At 35.2% G+C, this 27,263-nt stretch overlaps 1 protein-coding gene across 6 annotated transcripts in view; it reads right to left on the reverse strand.

Moving 5' to 3' along the window:
* Positions 1-24,567, reverse strand: part of LOC120775148 (probable phospholipid-transporting ATPase IF) — a 37,244-nt gene extending 12,677 nt beyond the window's left edge. Inside the window, exons 1-3 of one of the 6 annotated variants that reach the window (XM_040105179.1) lie at positions 13,369-13,590; positions 10,861-11,740; positions 3,426-3,636 (exon numbers count right to left, since the gene is read on the reverse strand). In XM_040105179.1, the coding sequence (XP_039961113.1) occupies positions 3,426-3,636; positions 10,861-11,001 (352 nt within the window). In that variant the 5' untranslated portion in view covers positions 11,002-11,740; positions 13,369-13,590. Of the gene's footprint in view, positions 1-3,425; positions 3,637-10,860; positions 11,760-13,368; positions 13,591-18,748; positions 18,985-24,455 lie in introns of those variants that run through there. The other 5 variants (XM_040105181.1, XM_040105180.1, XM_040105184.1 and 2 more) reach the window with 5 other exon arrangements.
* Between the last annotated feature and the right edge of the window lie 2,696 nt (positions 24,568-27,263).

Here is a 27,263-nt window from a genome sequence, read left to right on the forward strand (position 1 = left end):
GCAGAATCAATGAGCAGAGAATGCAAAAACAAGCAAACAAACAAAGCACTAACAACAACAATACATGCATAGATACTTTAATTGTGCCACATTAATTTGAGCTGCAGCGTTGGGTGCGAACTGGCGCACGAAGGTGATGGTCAAGGTCCGCCAAACACCGCCACTGGGTGCTTAGCGCTGCAAGAGGAGCGTATGAATTTTCTGTCGTTTAACAAAAAAATGCTAATTGCAGCAATTTCAATCAACAAACATTCTACAAAATTACTCTAGATACGAGTATTAGCCCGCAGAAATAAGTGCATAAAGAAGTATATGTATATGTATGTATTTAAGTAATTTGAGCATTTTTCAAAAGCGATCGTAATACGCATTTCATTTTCGAAAAGTCGTATCGAAATACATACATACTTATGTACTACATATATATTAATATATCTAAGCAAGTTCTCTACATTCCGCATTTTGGTTGAGCTTTCAATTTTCAATCCCTACTACTATTTTATATTCAAATGCGGTGAACTTTAACCTAAGTCATATTGGAATAAAAGTTTTGATTATATTTCTACAGTTTGACCGCAATGAAGGTCTCGAGGAAACAACGTGAACAGCTCCAAAATGGACTGTGCTCTTCTTTGAACAATCTGCAAAATTACGTGCTCTTAGCTTTTTAATTAAAGGCAGGATGCTGGAACAAAAAAATATCTCAATAACTGCATGTAAGCGTGAAATGTGATATACATACATAGTTGTCCGATCTGGCCGATCTCGACAATGATCAATAGCATATTAATATGTACCTATGCATTAAATTTCATTCAGATATCTCGAATACGGACGAAGAAGCTTTTATGATACCGAAAAATTTTAGTTCACCTAAAGAATCGCTGGCTCGAAACCAGCTTTAGGCTTATAGCCTCTTGGGAAAAATTGTTCTGAATGATTCGTAGAATATTCCAGCACACGCGGTTTTACGGTTTTACCTGAAAATCGACGCATTTGCAGAAAGATTTAAGCCTGGCTGGGTTCCCAGCCACAGCGACATTTTCGGTAATGAGAAAGCAGACAAGTTGGCCAAACTAGGAGCCCCTTTAGATGAATATGAAGCGGAGTTAATTACATGTTTACAGAACTCCAGACGCTGAACACAGTTTTCGACGGTTTTCAAGCATTCAAGCATAAATCAGTCGATATTGCTGCAATTTCACGCTCGATATTCGTATGAAGTCTTCAATCGTCGCTGGCTTGTTGGCACATACCACTGACTAGACGTAGCCTCACAGGAAATAATCTAACGGCGTCAAATCGCACAACCGAGGCGGCCAATTGGTTTTCAATAAATCGATTGTGACATTCGCTGTGTGGCGCCGTCCGGTTGGAACCACATATTGTCCAAGTCCATATCATCCAATGCGGACCAAAAATATTCGGTTATCAATGAGCGGTAGTGATTCCCGTTCACAGTAACGTGCCGAACTTGATCATCACGGAAGAAGTGAGCGTGATTTGGATGATATGGACTTGGACAATATTGGCCCAATGGCACCGCCGGCCCATAAACCGCACTAAACCGTAATTTTTTCGGGATGCAATGGTGACTCATAGAGTAAGGTACCTATGTAATTTCACAGGAATAAAGAATTTCATTGATATCTCAAGCTGTTTTGGTTTTATTTAAAAAAAAATTTTGTAGCGCTCTTATTGAAACGTCCGCTTAAAGTTGGTACCACTGACTACGAGTTTCGGTAGTAAAATTTTAATAATTTTGACTCGTTGTTGGATCGTATATCTTTACATGATGAAATGGCAAATCTTAATGAAGAGAAATGTCAAGAGAGCGGAAAAAAATATGGCGTCGTTTGCTGTCCCCATCGGTCTACTTTTACTTAAAACGGGTCGATTTTCCATAAAATATGCAGTAAATGCCCTACGGATTATTCGGAAAAACTCTTTAACATATAATATAATATGTTATTCTATGGCTCTAAAATCGATTTCGAGCTAACGAAGTTTAGCTTTTATGGATTATAAAGATTTATTAATTATTTTTCCATATATCCGAATGAAATTTAATACACAGTTGCATTTTGATGTTGTATTGCCCACTCGTCGGAATTGACCTGATCAAACGACTATAACATACCAACTGCGCATATTATTTAAATAGATATTAAATCAGAAGGCAGTGATTTTTCAATCTAATTGAAAGTATTATAATTTTGCGTTAAGTTTTAAAAATTCATGAAATTCAATTATTTAAAAATAAATTCAAACTTTGCCTTATTTTAATACTTAAAAATTAAAACATACGAAAATATAGTAAACAGAAAGGTAATTCCAAGGAAGTGTGGAAATACTCTCTGGGTAACTCTGTTGAAATCAATCACCTGTTCGATCTTTTATGACTGTTTTTCGTTTACATGCTTTAAGGGGGCATTCTGGTCTAGAAATTTAAAAAAATCGAAATTTTTTTTTATATTTTCAAAGTTTAACTATTCAAGAATATGTGTACAAGAGGATTTTTTTAAAATTCAAATTATTTTCGGAGATATAGGCATTTTTCTGAACCGGCATCCAAACTGGTTCGGCCGGAACTAATCGAACAAAAGACTTTACGCGAAACTTTTAACGCGTTTTTTTCAAAACTGACTTTTTCGGAAAGATTCCCACGATTTCTCAGGTTCTGCTGGACCGATTTACTTGATTTATAGAGTCTGCTTTATAGGCTTGTCTATGGTTGGAACTAGCCCCATACAAAATTTTAATTTTTATTATTTTTAAAAAATTCGAAATAGTCAGAAGAAGTGATCCAAAAAAAACTTTATTTTCAGGCAGTCGTCATTTTGTGAAAAAAAATTGTTCCTACTTTTCCGTAGTTCCGGCCATTGTGACATTATTCTAGATTAATAATCTTTTTTTTGGTTTCAGATAACTAGGAGGGTTGAAATCATGGGTATGGTCACGTGGAAATTTTTAGAGACAACCCACTTCGTCAGCTCATAGTTTTTGAATTTTTTTACTTTTTTCAGTTTTTAATTTTTTTCTGCACTCTTCTAAAATTAACAAATAACTAATAAAAAAAAATGGATAGTAAAAATATTAATTGCCTTTTTTACGACACTTTAAAAATTACCTGAAATTCATGCTTCTAGACCAGAATACCCCCTTAGGGTTCTCAATGTAACCGTCGCGTAGTTAAAGATTTCGCGTTATTTTTGCAAAATTCTGTTCATTCACGTCGCGTAAGACCACTTGTTAATTACTCGTTATCTGGCTTTTAGCACTCGCCAGTTCATACAAACACATATTTTCGCACCCTACCGCCATTTGATATTCAGTTTATTTAAATATATTATTTATCTAATTTTTAAGTAAAATAATTGTGGCATAAATAAGTTATATTTAAGATTAGGCTAAGTGTGGCTTACCGATTACGAGTGATATGATAGTCATAATTAGAAAGTAAAAATTCGCTATACGTCGAAACTGTTCGAGCAGATTTTGTGGCAGGAATGTAATTAGTGTATATTTTGTGGATTTGATGCGGTTTAATTGCTGCCGGCCCTTTTTCTTCTTCACTTCCTCATCGCCGCCAATTTTGATTTGTAGCCAATCATTAATTGTACTCACACGGGAACCCTAACAAAAGAAAAACGAAAGTAATTTAAATTAAATTAAATAATTAAATGAAAGTACATTTTTTGTAAGTGCATACTAAATTAGGGATATAAATATTTCATATAAATTTTCGTTATTTCAAATTCATTAGATTGTAGACAAATAGTTACTGGCGAGTTTTCCTGTAGAGTAATACTATACTCTTTATTTAGAATAAACCTATGCATTCACTAGATTTATTTGCTTTGTTTTCTGTTTGTTTTTTTTTTCTTAAGCAGCATAACTAAACCAGTAAATATTTCCCTTTTCAAATTCCAAATAAAAAATATGCTTAATAATATTGCTAATTATCCCATATATAAATCGATACGTCAACGATGGAGCTCAAGCAGCTTAGTTTTATTAACAACATTTATCGAAGTGGCTGTTAGTAAAAAAATCCGTTATTTCAGCTTTTTTCTGTCGAGAGCAGATGCAACAACCCACAGATTTTCATTAACAATGCTTACTTATCGGCCGCGGATATTGAAACAGCTTTCATTTGAGCGTGTAAAATAATAATAAAGAACTATAAAAACTCTTTAGGAAAATTCATTACTATACTAAGCTCCCGACTGAAGTATTTATGTCAAGCCTTAGCCTAAAATCCTTATAGATATGAATCTAACACTGGGTCTCTATATTGATTATTCATTTTGGTGTTAGTAGGAAATTAAAATGGAAGTGGTTTTTAAGTTTATATTTATGTATGTAATACATAAATGGCGATAGCTGATAGACAGCATCTGTCAAAAAATTTAAAGTGCCGACGTTCTTATGGGAACAGTTATTTAGACGACATCACGACTCACGGCAGCAGACTTGAAGTTGTCGCTGCCACTAAATTAAAATCATTTCTAATTCTGCCGATGACAATGGGCAGTTGTAGTGTTGCCACTAATATGTGAAATGTAAAATTATTAAAAGCTCTATCAAGTCTATCGTTATTTTACCAATAAAAGCACAAAAAATTTCGATTTGAACAAAACATTTAAATTTCGTTCAAGAAAACAATTTTAGTACGGCAATAACGAAGATCTGTATCAGCTGCTCGATATGTCGCTGCCGTCTTCAAAATGTTCAAAAAGTTGGCTTCAATGCGACATTTGCACATAAAAATATTCCGCTGTCATGCAGTCGTGTCGTGCCGCCGTCTTTGCGCTCACAGCTTTATTCATGGCGTCCAAGTTGAATTTTGAACATTGATATTATTACATACTTATAGCGGAATTTTAAAGAAAACTTTATTTTTATTGTTTGGGTTTAAGAACTTCATATGATTTTTCCACTATCGTAGCTAATCCGTGTGAACGTAATCGAACGTAGAACTTTCCTCTTCGGGTATTACCGAACATTTCATACTCTTGCGACATGCAAGGTTTAAAGCCAGGGTACCGTCAGGTACATAAGGCTTGTTAGTTACATGGGGTGTAGAGCGAATTTTCACCCAATTTTATTCATTCTAAAAATGCACCGTTATAAGGAAAACATGCTTCCTTAATTTCATTAAGATAACTCACATATTGGCCGATATATGCGGTAGAAAGTCACACGAAAGTTCGAAATTCTTCATATTGGGTATATGGGGGCTAAGGGAAGTATTTACCTGATTCAACCCATTTATTACATTTATATATGTATGTCCTACTGTTAAGAAAGGATTCTTTCTGATTTTTAATTATATATCTTACACACTGACCGATATTTTCGGTCAAAATATACTCAGTATATAGGGCCTTGAACGGTTTTGGTTCCATTGCACTAATCGTGCAACCTTTTATCCCGTTATATTATTTGATTTTAATTTTTTATACTGTGGAGTATAATGAAAGGAGGTTGTAGTGCGATTTCGCCCATTGTCACACTGTGACATAAGAATGTCAGAGAAATATCACGTACCAAATTTGATTGAAATCGGTCTGGCGGATCACGAGAAATGAGATTTCTCCTAAAAGTGGGCGGTGCCACGCCCATCGTATAGTTTCGACCCAAATTGACTTAAAGCCCTCTTACACCATCTCGGGGATAAAATTAGTGTCTCTGGTGTATTTACTTATTGATTCATCGCGCTTTTGGTAGATATTAACAGTGCCGTTATATGAGGAGGGAGCGGGGTTACCATCCCATTTCATTAATTTTCATACCGTCACACCGTAGCAGTTCTTATAATATTTGTTTTAGGCTAATTGGGTTCTTGTAGCCTTAGTGGCTTAGGAGATATGCACATTAAACTAGTTAGAGGGCCGGGCCTCGCCCTTTATTTCAAGAGTTTTTGTCCACAGATGTCCCTTGTTGCTGCGATCACTTTTGCGAAATTAAAGTTTTATACCTTAATTTAGTGTATAGTTATGGTACTTTATACGTTTGCGGTTACTAATGTTTTGTAGGCTTGGCAGTTGCATCTACTAACGCGTACTTGTTTTTGCCAAGGAACGCTCATACCAAGTTTCATGAAAATCTCAATTTTTACTGAGCTACACGGACGGCCGACGCTCGGACAGACAGACACTCAACCGGATTTCAACTTTTCTCGTCATCCTGATTATTTATATATACTTAACTCTATATCTACCTCGATTAGTTATAGGTGATACATACAAACGTTTGGTGGACAAAACTATTATATGTACTCTGTAGCAACATGTTGCAAGCGATACAGTAGACAAAAATTTTCCGTTAAGTTGTTTACAGAAGTGCTAAATGTATATTAAGAGCAAAATTGAGCTGCTTTCACTGCTTTCTATTGGGAGGAAATCCGTTGGCAACAGAAACCGAATGTCATAATTTTTAAATTTGCAAATAAATGAGTAATGCTCCAATAAATTCAAAACCGGTTTTGTGAACAATTGAAAGGATCAGGTGTTCTCCCACAATCGCGATTAAGCTCATTTTCACATAAAAATATGTATTATTATTATTATGTTTGCAGTTTTCGACTTTCCACCAAGCCTTATGACTATTCATAGCACTTCGAATGATGTGCGCCTAATCAATTAACGCTTCCAATATGTTTTTAATTTTTCACTTGCTTAGTAGATTTATCTTAATTTACTTGCTGTTTACTACATTCATACTTACATATATGCATATACGAAAACCGTTTTTTGTTCGGTCAGTGCTTCCAACGTAAACAAATTCAAGCGATGTAAAAAATATTTGTATTTGTCATTTACAGTTGCAAGCATATGTTATTGAGGAAATACAAATTCGAAAATACCTACTCAAATGTTGTAAAAAAATTAAATTAATTACAATACATATGCATATTTATAATACCGAAATTACATATTTATGGTTTCAAGAGTTACTTAATTCATTTTCGATGCAGCAAAATTGTAGAAGACTCATCTTAAGCTGCAAGCAATCAATTTAAAGCGAAATTGTATATCTCACAAATATAATATAATAATTATGTTAGATATAATATCATATAATAACTATTTTGGATCATTAGCTTACATACATAGCTCTAGACACAATAAAAATATAAAAGTAAAACTAGCGCATACTATTTTTAATCTTAAGAAGGGAGCCTGCTTTAGGAGCTTAAAAAATCGATTTTTTTTGCTTGAATCTCTTTAAAAATTATCTAAGAATATGTCCGTAAAGTTATAGATGGTAATTCGAAATATTGTCGAAGCTGGAAGGGAAATAGTGACTGAGCGCCAGCAGATAAGTATGTATATGACCGCTTGGGCAGAAAGCAAAAACTTTGACTCGCGATTTCTCGGTCCTTCATTTTTACAATTTTTGTTAATTGGCGGGCAGGATAGAAAAAAAAACTAAACGTCGTATGGAATTGGGGCAAAGTTTATTATCTTTGGCATTAAATTATGTTCTATTTAAACTAAAAAAAACTAAGAAAAATCAAGTTTGAACATATTTTACACAACATAAAGTAAAATTTTTTTTGGTCAAATACCACATTTTTTCAATTTTTAAAAAAGTATAGAATTTTACACTTTTTTTGGAATTAGTTTAACTAGAAGATAAGTTACTAACAAATATGAATCTCTTTGAATTTTTTGTTTCCGGTAGAAATTGCGACCAGCATCCTGCCCGCCCTCCGACAAATGCACATGGAGATGCCAATTGCTTCCCAAAGGTATAATATCAAAGATTTCGTATCAAAAAAAATTTCGGATGATGTTTAAATATAAATATAACTATAAACACTAGAAATTTCGCTTTAATCAATTATTTCTTTCCTTCCCAAAAAATTCTCAAAAAAATTTATTTTTTTAAGCCTCTAAAGCAGGCTCCCCTCTTAATAGCAATAGCGTAAATTAGCCGAGATTGTATGATTTATTATGAATTCCATCTAAAATGTATAACTAAGACTTTTTTTTTGATTCTTTGAGGCAAAATATCGAAATTTTTCTTTTGACATAATTTCACAAACTTTGGAGTCATGATTTTTAAAAATTTCAAAGCAAGAAAGGAAGACCCTTAAACATTTGCGTACCAGTCCCATAGTTTTTAAAATTTCGATTTGAAAGTTTGTACCCATCCTTTTCTCCACAAAAAGCTGCAGAACCGTCGATATCTGTAGCATGTAGCTTGAACGATCGGAATCAAGTGGTTGCAGAGAAATCTTTTTTTCATTTGATGAGCTATCTTCACGAAATTTGGCATGGTCTCTTGCCTTAGATAATAATGCAAACTTCGTAGAAATTGCTCGGATCGGATCGCTATGGCATAGAGCTGCCAACCAACTGAATCAAGTTCGTTTTTAGTCTTCATCATTCGCGCTCCGAACGAGCGTTTGTCCGTACTTAATTTCGCGCTATACGCGTGGAGAAAAGCCCACAGCGTTAGCTGCAAACGCGAGGAACAAAGTTCGAAAACCGAATCTACAAAGCCCATTATTTGCATTTAATAGACGAATTTAAATAAATGCGTATAAATTATCGGTTAGCTTATACTAACTAGCTTACTTTTTAATTGCAGTTTGGTAGATTTGGAATTTATAGACTTAAAAATAAATACGTCAATATATTTACCTATATTTTGGTACTTGACGAGTTGAGATTTACGTACCCTGTCCTTCCTCGCATATACTCTACATATTAAATTTCATCTCTTCGGTTGGGGTTATTTCTGGTTTATGGGTATAGCGCAAGATATCGCAATATAATCGATAACATTTCGATTAGCATTATGGAATTCAGAAGAAACCCACAGTACTAATACATATGATGGATATAATGATTTCCGCCTAATAGTGTGATTTTAATATAGATATCGGTTGTAAAACAGTGCATGTAGTAACTCTAATTAATGATTTGACCAATACTATCAGTTAATAGGTTACCAAATGTGGCTGTAATGTAAGTTTTGGTTGCCAGGAGATATTTACACAACTTTGGGTCATACAAACTTGGAGAGTATACAAAATTCGGCTATTCTCAAACTTAGCACTTCTTTACTTGTTATTTCATGCTTTTATTATCACATTTTTCTTCGTTTTTCTATAAGATTTTATCAGCTCAACAATCAGTTGTCTTTCGCAAACAATTTACGGTGTTTTTTTTCATATTTTCAAAGATAAAGCAGCTAAAAGCAGCCAAAGAATCAATAGTTGTTAAATATCATTATTTGCTTTATGACGATTCTGTACTCAAAGGAAATACAATAATATATTTTTAGAGCTTACTAAAGCTGAGGCCACAGCAAGCACCGTTATCTCTCAAAAATTATGACGTGTCACTCTATGTACATACATAGATATATCTGATATCTTTATGTGACTTGCGTGCTGAATCTGACGTCAACAAGCTAATGGAAGTATTTTTTTAGCCCATTCCAAATGTAAATTCAAGTACAAGTTCCTAACGACATTTTACATAATAAACGGGGTAACCGCTGGGCACTCGTTTTATTTATGGAAGCTGCGATAATCGTTTTTGGTACCGGTATCATATGAAGTATGGTCAAATACTCACATATTGTCTGATATATACAGTATAAAGTCACCCGGAATTTCGCAAACACATATTTATAGATATTAAGCATATGGGGACTCACGGAAATATTGACCTGATTCAAAGCATTTTTAACACACAGGGATACTATTATCAAGAGAGGATGTTCACTAAGTTTAAATTGTATATTCCATAAATTGAGAAGTTTTGGTCAAAAGTCATCTATAAATAATAGAGTATACCATATATCTGGTATTTGGCGGCTTGAACAGTTTTGAAAGAATTTTTTGGTGATAAGGTGGCATGCCTTAGGGCAAAGTTTTATCCCGTTATATCAAGTGCTTCTTGATTTGTGTACTGGAAAGTGAAAATCAGTGAGTGAAATCAAATAGAATTTAAAATTGTGCTATATGGAAAGTAGGCGTAATTGTAGTTCGAATTTCGCACTGTGAGGGGAACGTCTAGCACCAAATTTAGTCGAAAACGGTTGGTCGGGTTCCGAGATATATGATTTTACCGAAAAGTGAGCGGTGACACGCCCATCATTCAATTTTTAGCCCTCGTGTGTAAAATTTTATGTCTCTGTCATATTTATGTAGTTGCTGAGTTATCACACTTTTATTATAATAGTTTTTAACAGTACAGTTATATGGGGACTAGACGGTGTTATGCCATTTTTACAGTGTCGGTAGTAGTGTTTAAAGGTTTTGTACTGAATGAGTCCTATTGTAGCTTTGGCGATATGTACATACATGAAACCTATTACGAGGCGTGTGCACGCCTACTTTTTCAATATTTTTTTGCCCAGAGGTGCCCCAACCACTGCAAACTCCTGTCTCCAATTAGATACATTATATCTTATTTTAGTGCTTAGTTATGGTACTTTATACGTTTTCGGTTAATGGCGTTTGATAGGAGTGACAGTGGTCCGATTACGCCTAATTATGAACTTTGCTCTTTTTGCCAAGGAAGAAGTTTCATCAAGATATCTATATTTTTACTCAAGCACAGTTTTCACGAACGGACGAACGGACAGACAGAACCGGATTTGAACTCGTCTCGTCATCCTAATCATTTATATATAGTATACATAACACCATATCTATCGATTACTTTTAAATAAACTTTTTTATGTTGGTCGAGCCCTGCTTGGTAGTCCCCACCTTAAAACTTAAAACTAGTGAGCGACATATTGCAGAAAAGTTGAGTGCCACTTATATTACTTTCGGTGCTACATATTTTATTTACACTTTTCTTTTTCCAATATAAATTTTGCACACACCTTATGCCATTTCCAAGAGAGGCTATCTTTAACGAAGGTCTTCGATTCATCCGTATTGCTAAATAGTGGAAACCCATAAGTTGCTGTGTTAACGCGTCGATAGCCGCCGGCAAGATGATCATGCCGACCCACAAAATTCATTTTCAGCTGGAAACCCGCGCCAAAATCACAAAAACACGACAACCAAAAACAAAACGAAACTCTACGAAATATTTATATTCCAACTGTTGCCGATATTATCATACATATTTTCTTCTAAAACACATTAACGAAATCACAGTTGCAAAAACAAAGAAACAAAAGGTAAAACTGCACGCTTGAATAGGATTTTGATTTCCGCAAAAAATTTCACTTTATTTCGTTGGCGCGTTATGCGTAGCATTTGTTGGAATGTGATTTTGTTCAGCGCTGCTTTTGAACTGTCATAAGGAATTCCATTTCAGATTCATTCAACTAAATACACTGGAACGTCGCATACAATTTCATGCGGCTTTGCTGCTCCGCGCATGCACCTGCGCCACCAGTGTAACGAACATGTTGTCAAATCACAGTTAAAGTCTGTTTAGCGTTAGCCTGTATAAACTGTTGCAGAAAATTACGCTGCCGCAATTTTACGCGAGTATGCGAGTTTAAAATATGTTAAATATCATCACTTTCTGCGAACTTTTTTAATAGTTTTTTATTGGTTGATGCTCTTTTTGGCTTGTTATTATTTTTGTTGTTGCTTTTGATTTTATATAACGGTGGAAGAATTTATTTGCCACACTTTTTATTTTTTACTGTTTTCAAAATATTTGCACCATTTATTTACACCTATTTAACTGATCGTCAAATAGCAAGCTGGCCACCCGCGATCCATTTTTGGCGAACCTAGAAGTAGCTAAGGCCTACAGATGAGTCTACGTATGTTTGAATCAAATCAAATAACTATTGTGTTTATGTTTCACTTTGCGCCTCGAGCATTCAATGGCATTAGTTAACACCTAATGCTAGAAGGAACTCTGAACAAAGGTTTCTAAAGCTTTTCAATTAACATATTATTGGCAAAAGTATACCGAGCGTATGGCAAGTTTTTCAGCTCGTCTCAAAGCTATAAAAATAAATAGGTTCGTAAGTTTTTATTGACACACACGAGCCTTACTTCATCAGCTTGTCACTCTTGAACAATCTTAATGTAACCAGTTATATTTAGGCCACCAACTGGGATTGGCAACTTTGTGAGACAAAGATTGATATAATTATTTTTATCGAAAGAAGAACGAAAAGCTGAGACATGTCAATAATGTGAATTGAATTCCTTAACTTCTGGTTCATGCATAATCGCTTAAGTATGTCGTACAATTTTTTTTGGACACTCAAGCTCCCAATAAGCTTTTTATATTTCTTTAGGAGAGTCTACGGAGTTAACAAGGAAATTGTGTATTGTGCTGCCTTACAGGAAATGGTCCAAAATTATATGGATTTGAAGAAGATTTGTTACTTTGAGTGTTCCAAGTATGCTTTGTGAGGGCACAGGTAAGGACCAGAACGATCTGCTTATAGAACATGCTTTGCTACAGTTTTTCAACAAACCAAGCGTATCCAAATAACTTTACTTTTAATAAATTAAGTAATTTTAACACAGAGAGTTCGTCCCTGCGATAAATAGCAGAAAGTGTTTGAGGGTTTAAGGTAAAGTTTCGTGAACTTAACGAGCAGATGATTTCACGTTTTTGGCCGGTAAAATGGTCACTAAGATCGTGTAATATTACAAGTTAGACTTTCTCTTGTGAAAATATCTAAAATGTAAAGTCTATGCTGACAATTCCGCTTCGATTAAGGCCTTGGAGCAAAATAACACGCGTGTTATTCGCCAGTTACCAGCCAAAATGCTCGAACGAGTCAACGAAAATTGAACTCAATGAAAGAGATAATCTTCAAAAAATAAATGCCAAAAAATGTTCTTTCGAATGATAATAAACATTCCCCATTAAATTTGAAGAGTCTGTGTTTTTTCTTTAAAAAAGTAGGGAACCCTCAAATGGATCACCCTCCACAGTACCAAACTCACTTCTAATAAAGTACTTATCCTATGAAAAGGTTAAGTTCATAATTTTCTCGAAGGTGAAATAAAAAAAATATCCAGAAAAGATCTAAGGAACAATAAATATTCTCACATTTATTACTCAACAATTTACTACTTTACTTGCTCCTCTGCGAAATCTATGGTAGAAGAAATGGTCGAGAAAAATTTATGTTTTTTTGGATTTTTTAGAAAACATACTGCAATGAACAAACAAATGATTAAATCTTCTTCTCATCTATACCCGAATATTTCAAAAACGAAATGCAACAGCAGATTTAATTTAGGATTTCACAAATTTCATCATCTCCATGTGTTTTTCCAATCATTTCACTTATAAATTCAAATTCAATCAGTTGTTATGCTTCAGTGCATTTTCGGTCACTATGAATAATTTAAACATCATATTTAATATTTCTCTTTTGTTTTTTATTTCTTTTGATCACCATGATATTTATTTTCAAATGCCACATCCACACAAACGGTTTCCTCTTAATGACTTTCAGCCGACCGGTCCAGCTGATCAATTAACTCCGGCAATGCGCTGCGATCGAAAGCCAAATTTACATACATATTCGTGTTTGAAACGCTCGATGTAGCATGAACTGCATGAACTACATATGTAGGTATGGAGGCGCATTTATATGGACTTGAGTAACTATCCGCGAAATAGACGCCTAGACGCTTTCAGTCGCACGATTCCCCTAGTACTAAACAATTTAAGCGAACGCTGAACTTGAAATCTTCTAACCAAAACAGATTTTACGCTCATTTACCTCAGTTTTCTTCGATACAACTCACATTTCTTTTATGTGCTTGTGTGTGTGTTTGCATGTTTGTTCGGCACACTTCGAGTCTGGCGCACATCTTTAGCTGAGAGCAATGCTTTCTTGGCACAGTTAATTGTCCATTTTCTTAAGTTCCACTTGGTACTGTTATGGTGGGGCAAGCAGCGGCATAAATACACCTATGTAGCATACAAACAGATATAAACGGGTCTTGCAACAAATCAAGACCAGCCGGAAGATGTTTTGTTCTCTCTCAAAGCTAGTCGCTCTCTGACAATGCGAGCTATTCAACTTTGTTATCAAATTTTGGTTTAACCTGATTTTTGTTTTTCATCGTAACTGTTATTTTCGGTTGATGATCTAAAAATAATCTCATAATTCCAAGCTCTCCATAATAGTAAGGCTTTTAGTTGTTAGGGCGGAAATGTGTACAAAAATATGTAATTCCAAATGGACTTACATATAGTCAAAACATATACGAATATGTATATGCGTAAATATTGGCAAATCGCAATATTTTATTTAATTAATGAAAGTAAGTAAATATGTATGTACATAAGGCAGAACTAAATACATATATTTGCTGTACATACATATGTATGTAGTATGTATCTAGACGTCACTTTACTTTCATTTTATTTTTTTAATAAAATATTTCTTTCTGTCATCGTTTATTACTTACAGTTCAATCAACTATGACGTCATGTGAGTTTATGCAACAAATACGTGCTATGTGCTTTTAAATTAACTTTATTTTCAGTTTAATTGTGGCATATACCGGAGTGAGAGCATGACTTTGAGAACAAGCTTTCAATTTCTCACATGTTTATGTGAGTAGTTTTGTATCCAAACGGTAAATTCATAAGCTTATACTCTTACAAATGTCTATTAAACTGCACCAGTCAGATCTCGCTTATTGTGGGTGCTAAAATAATATCTCTTAAAGCTACTAAAATTGGTCGGTAAGATAAGAACCATAAATCTTATTAAATGAAGAAATAAAAATAAAGTGAAAATAAATATATGTACATATTAGGGTGATTCAAACAATTTTTTTTTGTTTTCGTTTGGTACTCGCAAAAATAGGTTCCTAGACACCTCTAAGAAAGCCTCTCCAAACATGAGTTTTTAATTGTAACGGGAAGGTCCTCCTACATACAGTTTTCTATTTTTTGTTATTATCAGATAAAAAAATTTATATCTCGCTTCCAACTACTTGAAAAAATATCTCGTTCCTTAGATTTTGTAGGAAATTGATTGCTCTACAAAAAAGGTCTATTATGATTATTTCGTAAACCCAAACCTTTAAAAGATATTAACAGTTAAAGTTTGATTATTTTTGGGAAAATTTTTTATTTCTTATGAATTTTATAACTCAATGAAAAAAAATTATTATGAACGATGAAACTTATAGGCTTTCTTAGAGGTATCTAGGAACCTATTTTTCAGAGTACCAAACGAAAAAAAAATTGTTTTTTTGATCCACCTTAATATGCATTGACGTTTGACGATGAATATCTCGTAAACGTTTAACTTAATCGAAAAATCATAAGAGACCATTTTTATAGAGCAGTAAATTTCCTACAAAACTATGAAGTTCCATAAAATTTTGTGTGCGAAATCACTAATGCCGAAACGTTTAGAATATTGAAAACGGGCTTTGGTGATAACTGTTTGTGACAAGCAAGTTTTTTTAATTGGTACAAATTATTCAAAGATGGTCGAAAACGCGTTGACGCCGAACCACGTCCAGCACGGCCCTCAACATCAACTGAGGATCAACACGTCAATAAAATAAAGGAATTGGTGCTTAAGAATCGACTATTAACAGTCAGAGATATTACTGGCATCGTTGGAATATCGGAAGAATCTGTGAAAACCATTTTGAAAGAGCATTTGGGCGTAAGAAAAGTGAAAGCACGATTGATTCCGAAATCACTCAATTTTTTTTCGAAAAAGCATCGCATTAAGGTCTGTGAAACAATGCATTTCGAAAACCAGGATGTCATGAAACGTTTTATTACTGGCGATGAGTCTTGGATCTATGCTTATGACACAGAAACAGACGATCAATAAGCCGAATATCATGGCAAAGGTGAGCCTAAGTCGAAAAAATTACGTGAAAGCAGGTCAAAAATCAAGGTTATGTTGACAGTTTTCTTCGACTATCGAGGTGCGGTGCATTCCGACTTCCTTCCGACCGACAAAACTGTCTTTCTATTTTTTGCTCTTGTAGTACTAAGGCTAACTTTCATATACCTAATACTATATATTGTATTAATTTCTGCTTCCGGTTGGCACTATACCGGGCATACATATATCAGTTCATTAGTAAGATATCTGCAAGATTAAGTTAACATATAATAATAGATATTCTTTTGTTTAACGGAGAAAACGTGTCCCACAAATTATGAGATTAAGACCATTCATATAAATATTAATTTAAACTTATGGAGATATTAAGGGGAATATCGTTCAAATAGCAAAAATGTATATCGTACGAGGAAGGAAATGGGTTAAGCAAGTTGGACCATAAATACGATTTTAGAATTATTCGAATATGGCACCACCTGACAGTTCATCTAGCAAGCAGGAATCTAAACTTTTGAGCCTTAGAAATAACCAGCTATTCTTGAAGATTTTCCCTACTTAAACACTCCCCAAAAATAAGTGACCTGCTTCCACATTACCTCTGTTTCATCGATCTTGAAAAAAACATTCGACGCTCTAAAACATGAGGCAATTTGGCGAGCGCTTGCATGCCAGCAAAAATAAACTCCCTCATAAAGGAGTTGTACTCGGACGCTACATGCCATGTGAGGCACGAAAATTATTTGAGTAATAGTATCGAATAGTAGTATCTCCACTCCGTTGGAAGGACCAGGTGGAGAAGGACCTGGCTACGCTTGGAATATCCAATTGGCGCCACGTAGCGAAAAGAAGAAACGACTGGCGCGCTGTTGTTAACTCGGCTATAATCGCGTAAGCGGTGTCTACGCCAATTAAGAAGAAGAAGAATAGTATCGAAGTTCAAACTGGTGTGAGACAAGGCTGTGTTTTATTTTTTTTTTCTTATTTAACTTACTGCTTGACCCTGCAATGCGAAAAGTTTGACTAGCTAAATGAAAATGGATCGTTGAGTAAGATCCAAGATGTCAACACAAGAACAGCCTTAGACTGGGTTCCTCAAGGGAGTCGCAAATAAGAGAAATCAGGCAATACGTGGAGACGAAAGCTGAAGTAGAGTTGCAGAAACAGGCCTTTCCTGGAGACAAATTCAGTTCCTATTTTCTTGTATAGTCCTTAAATCAAACTATGCCTGTGGATTCAATTTTTTCCCGCTAGAAGATCAATTGTTAATCTGGCAAGACGATTATGATGACCACAAATTAGACGTAGCGCTCTGGAAGTTGAGGCCACTGAATCTGAATTTTGGGAGTAAATTTTAACAATTTCGACTTGTTTTAGATTGTACTATATATCTTTCCATAATGAAAGAGCAGCAAACCTTACTGAAGAGAAAAGTCAAAAGACCCGCTGTCCCTGCTTTTGTAGTGTCGTTATTGAAAAATCCGTTATTTCACACCTCTAATTCTTACAAATAGGAAGACTTTCTCACGCGCGGTGCCTAAAACTACTCTGTTCTTATTTCCCTTTATCCTCCTTAAATCAGAATGTATTGAAATGTAACGGTTTCACTAACACATGCACTGAGTCTATATGCAGAAGTGCAAACAAATAAAAATATTCTGTTTACATGTACCTAACGCCGCGCTAATATACTTGATGTTCAATTAAGACACAGGTCAACACAGTTATATAACAAATGATTACAAACGGCACCGATAACAACAAAAAAACACAAGAAACTAAGGTATTCTAAATTTAAATCATGTTCGTTACCCACTATCGAATTTGGCGCCCCTTTACAACCTTTGCTAACAGAGATAACTTATCAAATACCGGGAATCGTAAATGCAGATATCACCACCACTGACTTGCTGTTATTATTTGTTCACTTGAATTACCAACATTTCAATATGAGCATTAGTCATACCAAACACAACATAACTTTTTTATCTATAAATAATTACGCAAATATGTACTTTTAAACATGTTAGAGGGTTTAAGGAATTAACAAATGGACTATGGGTTTTTCAAAGTATATAGCTACAAAGCTAGATAATTCGGAAAGACATGTGAAGAGACTTTTCAGTGCCAAGCTCAGTTGAATGGCTATAGGAGGCTAAAATCACGAACGCTGTTATGGTGAATGATATTGACTTCCGACACACGGAAGAGCGTGGATGAAAATCGAACCAATATCACGGCCACAAGTTATAGTTAAGCTAAAAGCTTAGAAAGCTATTTCACTATAACAATAATTAGGCTATAATCGTTTCATTAGTTCCCCTAGTCCCCATTATTAAGACCTCTTCAACTGCCGGTTGACTTCCGTTATGATTTAGTTTTATATATACTCAGTAAGTTAGGTATCTCTAGGTAATTAAATACAGATTTTCTTTTTTTTGTTTTTGCCGAAAATTAGTTAAATCGGTAAGGCGATATAAAGTAAAATAAAGTAATAAATCTAAATGACTCCATGACCTATGTTATAAGCTTGTAAGATACCCAATATAATTGAAATCGATTTATAGTTTCTTCGGGTAACGAGCATTGATTTCATAGGCAAGATCTTTTAACACAAAATTTGAAACGTTTCACACCCTTCGACACCCACCAAGTGCGAGAGTACATATAAAATGTTCAGCTGCATACGAACTAAGGCCTTCCTTTAATCTTATCGAAATATCACTACTACAGTCACTTAGTCAGAAAGCGTACAGTTTATTTTATGTTCCTTATATTGCTATAAATATTTTTAAATAACATTTAACATATTACATATTCCAGCATTAGACGGTTAAAAACACTCGGTTCTGTTCAAAACTTAGCCCTGCTTACTTTCAATAAATAATTTGCTAACGTCAATAATGTATTAAATATGTATTTTATAGTTTTTGCTGGTGTTACTTACTCTTCGACCGCATAATGTGTTTAAGACCTTTTCCATTGTGAGATTTATCACGAGCTTAGAAATGAACTTTCGGCGAGTTTCCTTTTCGTACAAAATAAAACTGTTTCTCTAACGAATCACAAAAACACATCCGTTCGTTTGCGCTAAGGCAATGTTCACAATTTCACCGACTAATCCACCAGCACAAGCACTTCTAGACTACATATGTACCTATTTTTGTATTTTTAAATTCTAGTAAATCGACTTTTCCTATTGATTTCAATAAAATGTGGGAATAGCAACGCGCTAAAAGCACTATCGCAAACCCATAAAAATATTTCCTAATCTCTGATAAAATAGACTGACTAAAAAGAGCGGCGTTAACAAAAAATACACGACGTTTCATTTATAAACAATCGTTGCTAAATGTTTCTGCTGTTTTCATACGGCAATTTTTAACCGATTTCATGCAGTTATTTATTTTTCTTTGCCGTAATATTCAAGTGCGCGTACACATGTCCTGAGAGTGAGCGAAAACAGCACATCGACACTCCAAAATCAAAGTTTGCAGTAAATAAACAATGTGTATGAGTACAAACAAACAAGGTACAAAATGTAACACTCTTTTTATTTAATACTCGTGCAGAAGTGAGATCGACAAAACCAACTGACACTAAAGGTGTAACTGAATGCCATTCAGAGGAACTTCAACTCCCCAATATCGTTTGCTCTTCAGTACACCGATAAAGCCGCGTGAGTCGGTTCTCCCGCACTGAGGCAACAAGTGAACTCAGTCCCATATCTACTGATTGCAAATGAGCTTATCAGGAAGATAAGAATCGTGAGCGTTTCATAAAAACGGTAATTGCGCTTTTCGAGTGAAGAATTTACATTTGTTTGCAGTCTGACAGTGCCAAACTACTACAATATTAAACTAAACGAGAGCTACAGAGAATGAATGAAAAATTGTTAATTGTTTAGTATTATATATACAAAGTGTTTTCCAAAGTTAACAGAACTTAAACAAAAAATGAACAAATGGTTTTTTCGGCAAAATCTATTTATTTTATGCAAAATAGTCTCCTTCTGCTTCAATACAGCTTTTTGCACGGTCCAAAAGCATGTCGAACGAGTGTTTTAGCTCGTGGGCCGGTATGACCGCCAATATGCCGGTGCAAGCCTTTTGGATGGCCTCTACGTCTGCATAACGCTTTTCTTTCATGAGCAAATGCATTTTTCCAAAAAGGAAGAAGTCGCACGGTGCCATATCAGGTGAATACGGGGAGTAGTTAATGGTTAAAATGTGGTTTTTGGTCAAATAGTCGGCCACAAGCGTCGATCGATGAGTCGGCGCATTATCGTGCAACAAACGCCAACTTTCATCTTCGCGATATTCGGGCCGAACACGTTGAATACGGCGCACCAAATGCTTCAAAACTCCAAGGTAGAGTACCGCATTAACGTTTTGGCCGCGTGGAATAAATTCTTTGTGAACAATGCACTTGAAATCATAAAAACAAATCAGCATTGTCTTCACTTTTGACTTCTCCATGTGCGATTTTTTGGGTTTCGGCTCGTCCGATGCCTTCCATTCAGCACTCTGGCGTTTCGTTTCGGGATCATATTGAAAACACAACGTTTCGTCACCGGTCACAATATTGTAAAGGAATTTTTTTCTCTTTTTTGACCTCTTTAATGATGTCCTTCGTATGTGAGATTCTGAGAAATTTTTGGTCATCAGTCAATTTGTGCGGAACAAACAGTGCACACACCTTTCGTAAGCCCAAATATTCGGGCAAAATGCGATAAATCGATGTTTTGGAGATGTTCAATTCCATTTCCATGAATTTCAATGATGATTTCGGCTGATTTTTGATGAATTCAAGCACAGTTTCGTTGGAATTTCCGGTGATCACGGATTTTGATTGGACCACATGTTGATCGTCATTTTTGTCCTCTCGACTGCCGGTTGCCTTCTGAAACATTGAAACCACTCGTGCGCTCTGCTACGGGATAGGCAATCATTGCTATAAACTTATTTCATCAGTTGAAACGTTTCGGTAAGAGTTTTACCAATTTGAAAACAAAATTTAATGTTGGCTCTTTGTTCGAAGCTAATTTTCGCACCGATAACACAAACATAAAGACACTTAAAACGCAATAACTTCACTTCCAATCAATACTGGACAATCGATAAAGATAGCAGATTCTAACGCACCAGTAGACATATAGATGACGCCACCAGGGGGTGCTAGATTCAAAAAGTCCTGTTTACTTTGGAACGCACCTTTTATGTCCCTCTACCAATATGTAATATACTTTTTCACTCGAAAAGAAAGCATTTTTATTTCAAAATCGACTTTAAGATGGTCCATAAAAGTTATTATTAAAGTGAGGAGAACATAGACGAGATAATTTGAATGTTTTTTCTTTGTTAGAGGGAGGGCATAACCATTTGCTGACTCAAATATTTGCAAACTCATTCTAGAAGCAGAATATGGTTTGAATGTTACTTTCACTACTCGTTGCTTTCGAAGACTTGTGAAATAATTATTCAATAAATTTATATATTTAATTATGAAAATTATTTGGCTATAAATAATTTATGTATATGTACATTCGAACTAGTTTTTGCACCCATACCAAGAACCTGCTAATTTTTCGGAACGGCTGAAATGAACTACTTTAGCATATACATAGCTACCATACAAACTGAACGAGCGGAATAAAGTGCGTTTTTGGAAAGCTTTTGTAGTGGACGATATATCCTCAAGAAATTTGACATGAGTTATTATGTAGGGCAATGCAACCTCCGTTCAGATATCTTTTATAGAGAGTTTTTATAAGAGAGTACATAGTACGTACATCAGAGGCAAGAACGCTTTGTCACTTTCGATACCAACATTTTTTAAATCAGGCTAGTGCTTTTCAAAAAATACATCTTTGACCCCATGTATACATGCTATATATATATAGCATCTCTCATATAAGTATAAGTATAAGTATAATACAGTTTTAAACCTTTACAGTTTTACAGTTTTTGTATTTTACACACCATAGTTAAAGTGTTGTTTGAAGTAAGTTCATTTTTGTACTAGGAAGGTATTGTTTATATATTTATTTAAAGCTTGCTTGCCGTCATATTCAGCCTTGAGACACTTTTCTATATATTGAGTGAAACCCAGCTTGAAGATATGCTTTGCACCCACCCCCAACTTATTACGTGTATTTTTGGTTTGCAAAATAAAACCGAGAGCCAAACGGACTGCAAAATAAAACCGAGAGAACGGCCCTAATACGAGTAAGATGCAGTATAAGAACCCTATGGCCAAAATTCTATTCCAAGACTAAGTACCATGAATTTTGCAAATAATAAGATTGAAGTTAGTTAATATCTTAAATTTTTTTGCTGTCTGTTTAAAGTAAAACTTATATACTTCTAAAAAAACACCCTATTCTTTACAGAAGTTAATTCAAGCACTTTATTTGAAGAACACTCAGAAGCGTATACGAATATTTTAATTAAAGAAAAGTGAATTCAGATAAAAGCGAAAAAAGTGGAAGAAGCACGCTGTTCGCTATGTTCGCCAGTAAAAAATAAAAAATAAATTTAAAATCTGTATTTGACTCTGAAAATAAGCGAAGTCGGATTACACAAATATAATATAGTGTTTATGTCTAAAGAAAAGTTTTCATACAAGAATTTAGTTTGGATAGTTCAGTTTGTATGACAGCTTTAGTGCTCCGATATCGGCAAGCAACTTCTTTGGGTCAAAGGGACGTGTGCAAAATTTTAGCTTGATATCTCAAAAACTGAGAAATTAGTTCGTGTATATACATGTATATACTTTGTGGAGTCTCCAACGGTTCTTTTTTGGCGTCACAAACTTCTTTGCAAACTTGATACACCCTGTAGGGGTATAAAGATGATATAATAATACAAACGCTATTCTCAAATTGTGGATTTGTAGCATTCAGAAATCTAAATACAACTTCATTCATAGCAATAAGTATTTGAAAACTAAATGCCGGGTGGATGTTTACGCCAATGTCAAGAATGAAGTTGAGTAATAAACTTGAATGTAAATAAAATGTTTATTTGCAGAGCCAATAGGCTTGATAGATACTTAGTTACTTACAAATTGTGTAGTTCTTGAGATAAGAAGCCGTATAAAAGGGAAGCACAAACATATCGTATAAGCTGTACATATGTACATATGTATAGGTAGCCCTTCAGTTTTGACTAGTAATTCTTAGACTGCCAAATCAAAATTAAAATGTATCGAACTAAAAAGTTGTCTAAATATAACCATAACTCACTGACTTCTTATCGATTGCTAATCAGTTTTCATCCCCAAATATTCCATTTTCATATTTTAACACAAATATATCAATTTAGATGTTGATATTTTTTCATATTTTAACACAAATATATTTATCAATTTAGATGTTGATATCGTACGATTCCTAAAAGCTTGCAGTATATTTCTGCTGGTGTACTTAACACATGTTGTTAACCTCGAAATGATTGGAAGGTAGAAGTTCCTGAAATACATTTAATTTTGACCTAACTTTGTATAAGGACTTACTATGTTTCACGGATTATTATTTCTTTATTCTTCAACCATCCACACAGGGTTCTGTTGAACAAAGAGTGTTCGGAGTTTTCATTAGACTCCAGAGAATACGATTTAATTTGTCGATCAACTTCTAGTTTCCCACACCCCTCCATTAAATTAAAATATTTTACTATAAATACTGTTGGATATATTTCAACCTAATTTGTGTGGAAGCTGTGCTCGATTTCATCGAATTTATTTGTTGTAGACGTTTGAAAACAACTTCCTGAATTCTCACATTAAGTTCAGTTGACTTTTTATATGAAACTCGGAAGATATACGATATAAATGAGTCTGATCTGGTCCGGTTCACCAGAACCACATTTTCCACCTTTCCGTCGGTATAACAAGAGTGTTTTAGCCGAAGCGCAGAGTTTCTGATTTGGTCGCTACTGCAAATATATATTCTTCTATTGGTTTTTGCACTACACACTAGTATACTATATGCAAGACTATCCTTAATATCCTCAAACTTAAAAAGAAAATTGGTAAAATTCTATAAAAACATATCTGAAATCAAAGGCGGCTAAATTAACACTTTTTGGTGAAAAATGGTAAAAAGATTTGGTAAAACTTGGGGACGTACAGTACGAAAAATCGAAGTCGTATCAAACACGAATAAAAATGTTAGTGCAAAGCATTCTTAGCTTAGATTAGATATTAGAAAAACGTCAAATTATTTTAGTTGCAAAGCATATTTTTATGTGTTTTCTTTATTGAATGAAATAATTATTTGTTGTCATAAATGTTTGCTGATTTTTTTTAGATAACTGTTTTGAAACAATACGCTGATAAACGTTAGTCAAGTAATAAATTTTATCGATTGTGAAATTAATTTCACAATTCTTAAATTTGCTCGGCCCAATCACAAATCAAAAACATTCCACGCCAATATAGTTTTAACTTCACAAAATGGCATCCAATTGTTCTCAATTTCATACATGAAAAATATTTTTCAGCTTAGTACCGTACAAACAGGCAACTCATACTTGAGCATATTACAATTTTAAAATATACGCTTAGTACAATGGACTTACACTGCGTATACGTAACATAAAGCTCGGTTTAATTGATGTACAGGCGTTTGTGCGTGATCACCTCTTACTTACCATATTTCACAGTTGCTTCCTTAAAGTCACTAAAATGCGCGGTACACTACCGTTATTTCTTCTGTCACAATATTGCACAATAATAAGAAATCGAATAACACCAAATTTTCAATTAACGGATTTTGATTCACTTTAAACGAAACGCACAGTTAACCTTTTTTCCATAACTATTTCGAGTTTAAAATATGCAAATATCAATAAATAATTTCGTATAAACATTTAGTTTTTTTTCACTCTCACATGGAATTATAGGTTAGTTGTTCCGCTCCTTATACTCGCCATTCTTAAGCCGCCGAATCTATTGATAAACTGTTGAATGTGTCAAAGTGAACACATATAGAGGCCCATATAATATTCGCTCGACCACACCACATGTTACTCCGTTATCAATATAGTCCGTCGTGTACGTACATATGTATACAGACATGTCTCCGTTAGCTCTCAGCGGACGCCTTGCTCCGATAATACCAATATACATATGTAGTTACATATAACCAAAATTGCTAATAACACTGTCACTCATTTGTAGATATTATCGTATATAAATATAAAATTTGCAAAATTGTTGTGTTTCATAGTTTTTTCTTAGAAATTTCACGTCTTAGCAAACAGATTCTCCCCACTTCACCATTAGGGGTGACAATATTAGTGATCGCTTAGTTGCTTGACATACGCTAGTTCTTGTTGAGAGGCTGTTGGAGTTATTGTCTTCACAGATCGCATTTAATCACGATGCCGACATAAGTACATACATACATATATACATATGCATATAGTACGTAAAGGCGCTTGACGCTCGCAATCATGTTTTTATATGTCAATATGCAATGCAGGTATGAATGAATGGCATGTTTGTGCTTGTGCTTTTATATAATTTTGATAAAGAAGTTTTGTGAATGCAATAATAAGCCGGCAAAATAAATCGAGGGATTAGTTTACAGGGAAAGTGAACGAAGCGAGTGTTGAAGTAAAAGTGTACATATGTACACGTATAAAGTCATTCTGTCTCTTTCAACCGATGTCAGTGGTTCGATGACGAAGATCTGACACCTCCTAGCCGAGGGTGTTACACGTACCCTGCCTACTGGACTAATTTGTAGGAGGTAAATTCGGCTGTATTTAGACGGCGCCTCCCTAATACAGGGCCGCCTTAGGAAGTGCGGTAGCCTTATAGCGCTATGGTGCTCTGGTGCGTTGGACTAACAGTTCCCCGGTTCAACCCGACCAGTGAATGCTTGTCTTATCGGTAGCTCGTAAGAACAGTATGGACAGCTGGGTAAGTAGCAGGCAGAATGGCCAGCACCGTTGCCGACGGAAGGTTGTGAAGGAGATTTATAGCCAGTGTAAAATAGTACATCAGGAACCTATGGAAAGGTAAATCACCAATGAAGCAAGGGCCCTAACACTGGACAGGTAGGAGACAACGACTCTCCTCAAAGAACTGAGCGTATTAGAGGGAAACCTCACCTTGCAGGTCCGCTCTAGCACAAAACCCCGCGCCCAGCTGAAAAGTGATGGAGCGGTCAAATTATGCTAAATTCACCTGTGAGGAAGAGGTACAAACTGCTCTCTCAACTACAAGTGACTGCAACAAGAGGAGGCCAACACAAACGGCTATTGCTGCACATGTAGCGTAGGCTGTTACTCTGATCAGACATCAGAATGGCGGTACTGCCTAAAAACTATCCAGCTGAGCCTATGGAAGCTGAGATGTTGACTACCCTACCATTATGGATCTGCTGCTGAAAGGCTGGAAGCATACCTTATTTCTTCTCGGGTTTCTTTTTCAGGTCAGGTCTACTGCTAATAGACTGCAAAGATAAGGAAGTATCATCCTGGGCGACGAAAACTGCTCCGAAGCTATAGGGATGGAGAAAACTAGCCCTCTGTACCAGGAGAGGAGGAAATACTGCTAACTCCCACGCAGGTAAATAATCTGACTAGGTGTTCGGCTTATTGAAAGCTATATGAGAACTTAAGTACTTCGACCTAGACAGTCATAAACAGCAGGGAGCGTTGCAAACACAACAACACTGATTGGGATATTCTAGCGTTAAACACATGCAAGTTAAGTGTATCTTCTGCTTGGAGGAGACTGCCTAGGAGAATCAAGGGATCATTCATTACGTCGACGACATAGAACCGACCAGACTACGGTTACAACTAACTCCATACGCGCACAGACCAGCATACACAGTGGAGTCAAACCACCACCCACTGTAAACGAATTGCTCGAGTTGCGAATCTAGAGTAACCAACAAACTTCGTTCTGGATACTGTTTAAACTCCTATCTATTCATAATCGTTCCCGACTCAGTAAATATATGTTCTGCGTGATGAGCAGATCTTTAACCACCTCTTTGTATGCCCAATGAATCCCACTCACCCAATACCTCTCCCTCTTTCTCTATGTCCGGACGCCGTCGAAACGCACGTTACCCTGGTCTCTCGTTAGATGATTTCGTTGACAACTATTTTAAGCCTTACTACCTGATCTTACTACCTTACCCGCCTTATCCGTCAGTATTACTATAAAATACCTGACCTCGGCCGGAACATTTGAAACATATACTCGTAACATTCCAGATTTCGTAAGGTCATTCTCACAAGCTCGATCTTCTTGGTTTCCAGCTTTATTTTGTATAAAAATTTTCTTCAAACCTACAAGATAGATCTCTAATACTAATGCAGAAAGATGTCCATTAATGCAATAGGGTGCTAAGGTTTAGTTTTCAATTGTTGCAGATCTTGGAACGAGTCCTATTGAATAATATAAATTGCACTGAAAACGAATCATGCACCGTTCCC

Source organism: Bactrocera tryoni, chromosome 4 (assembly GCF_016617805.1).
Source record: "Bactrocera tryoni isolate S06 chromosome 4, CSIRO_BtryS06_freeze2, whole genome shotgun sequence".
In the NCBI taxonomy this organism is placed as follows: Eukaryota; Metazoa; Arthropoda; class Insecta; order Diptera; family Tephritidae; genus Bactrocera; species Bactrocera tryoni.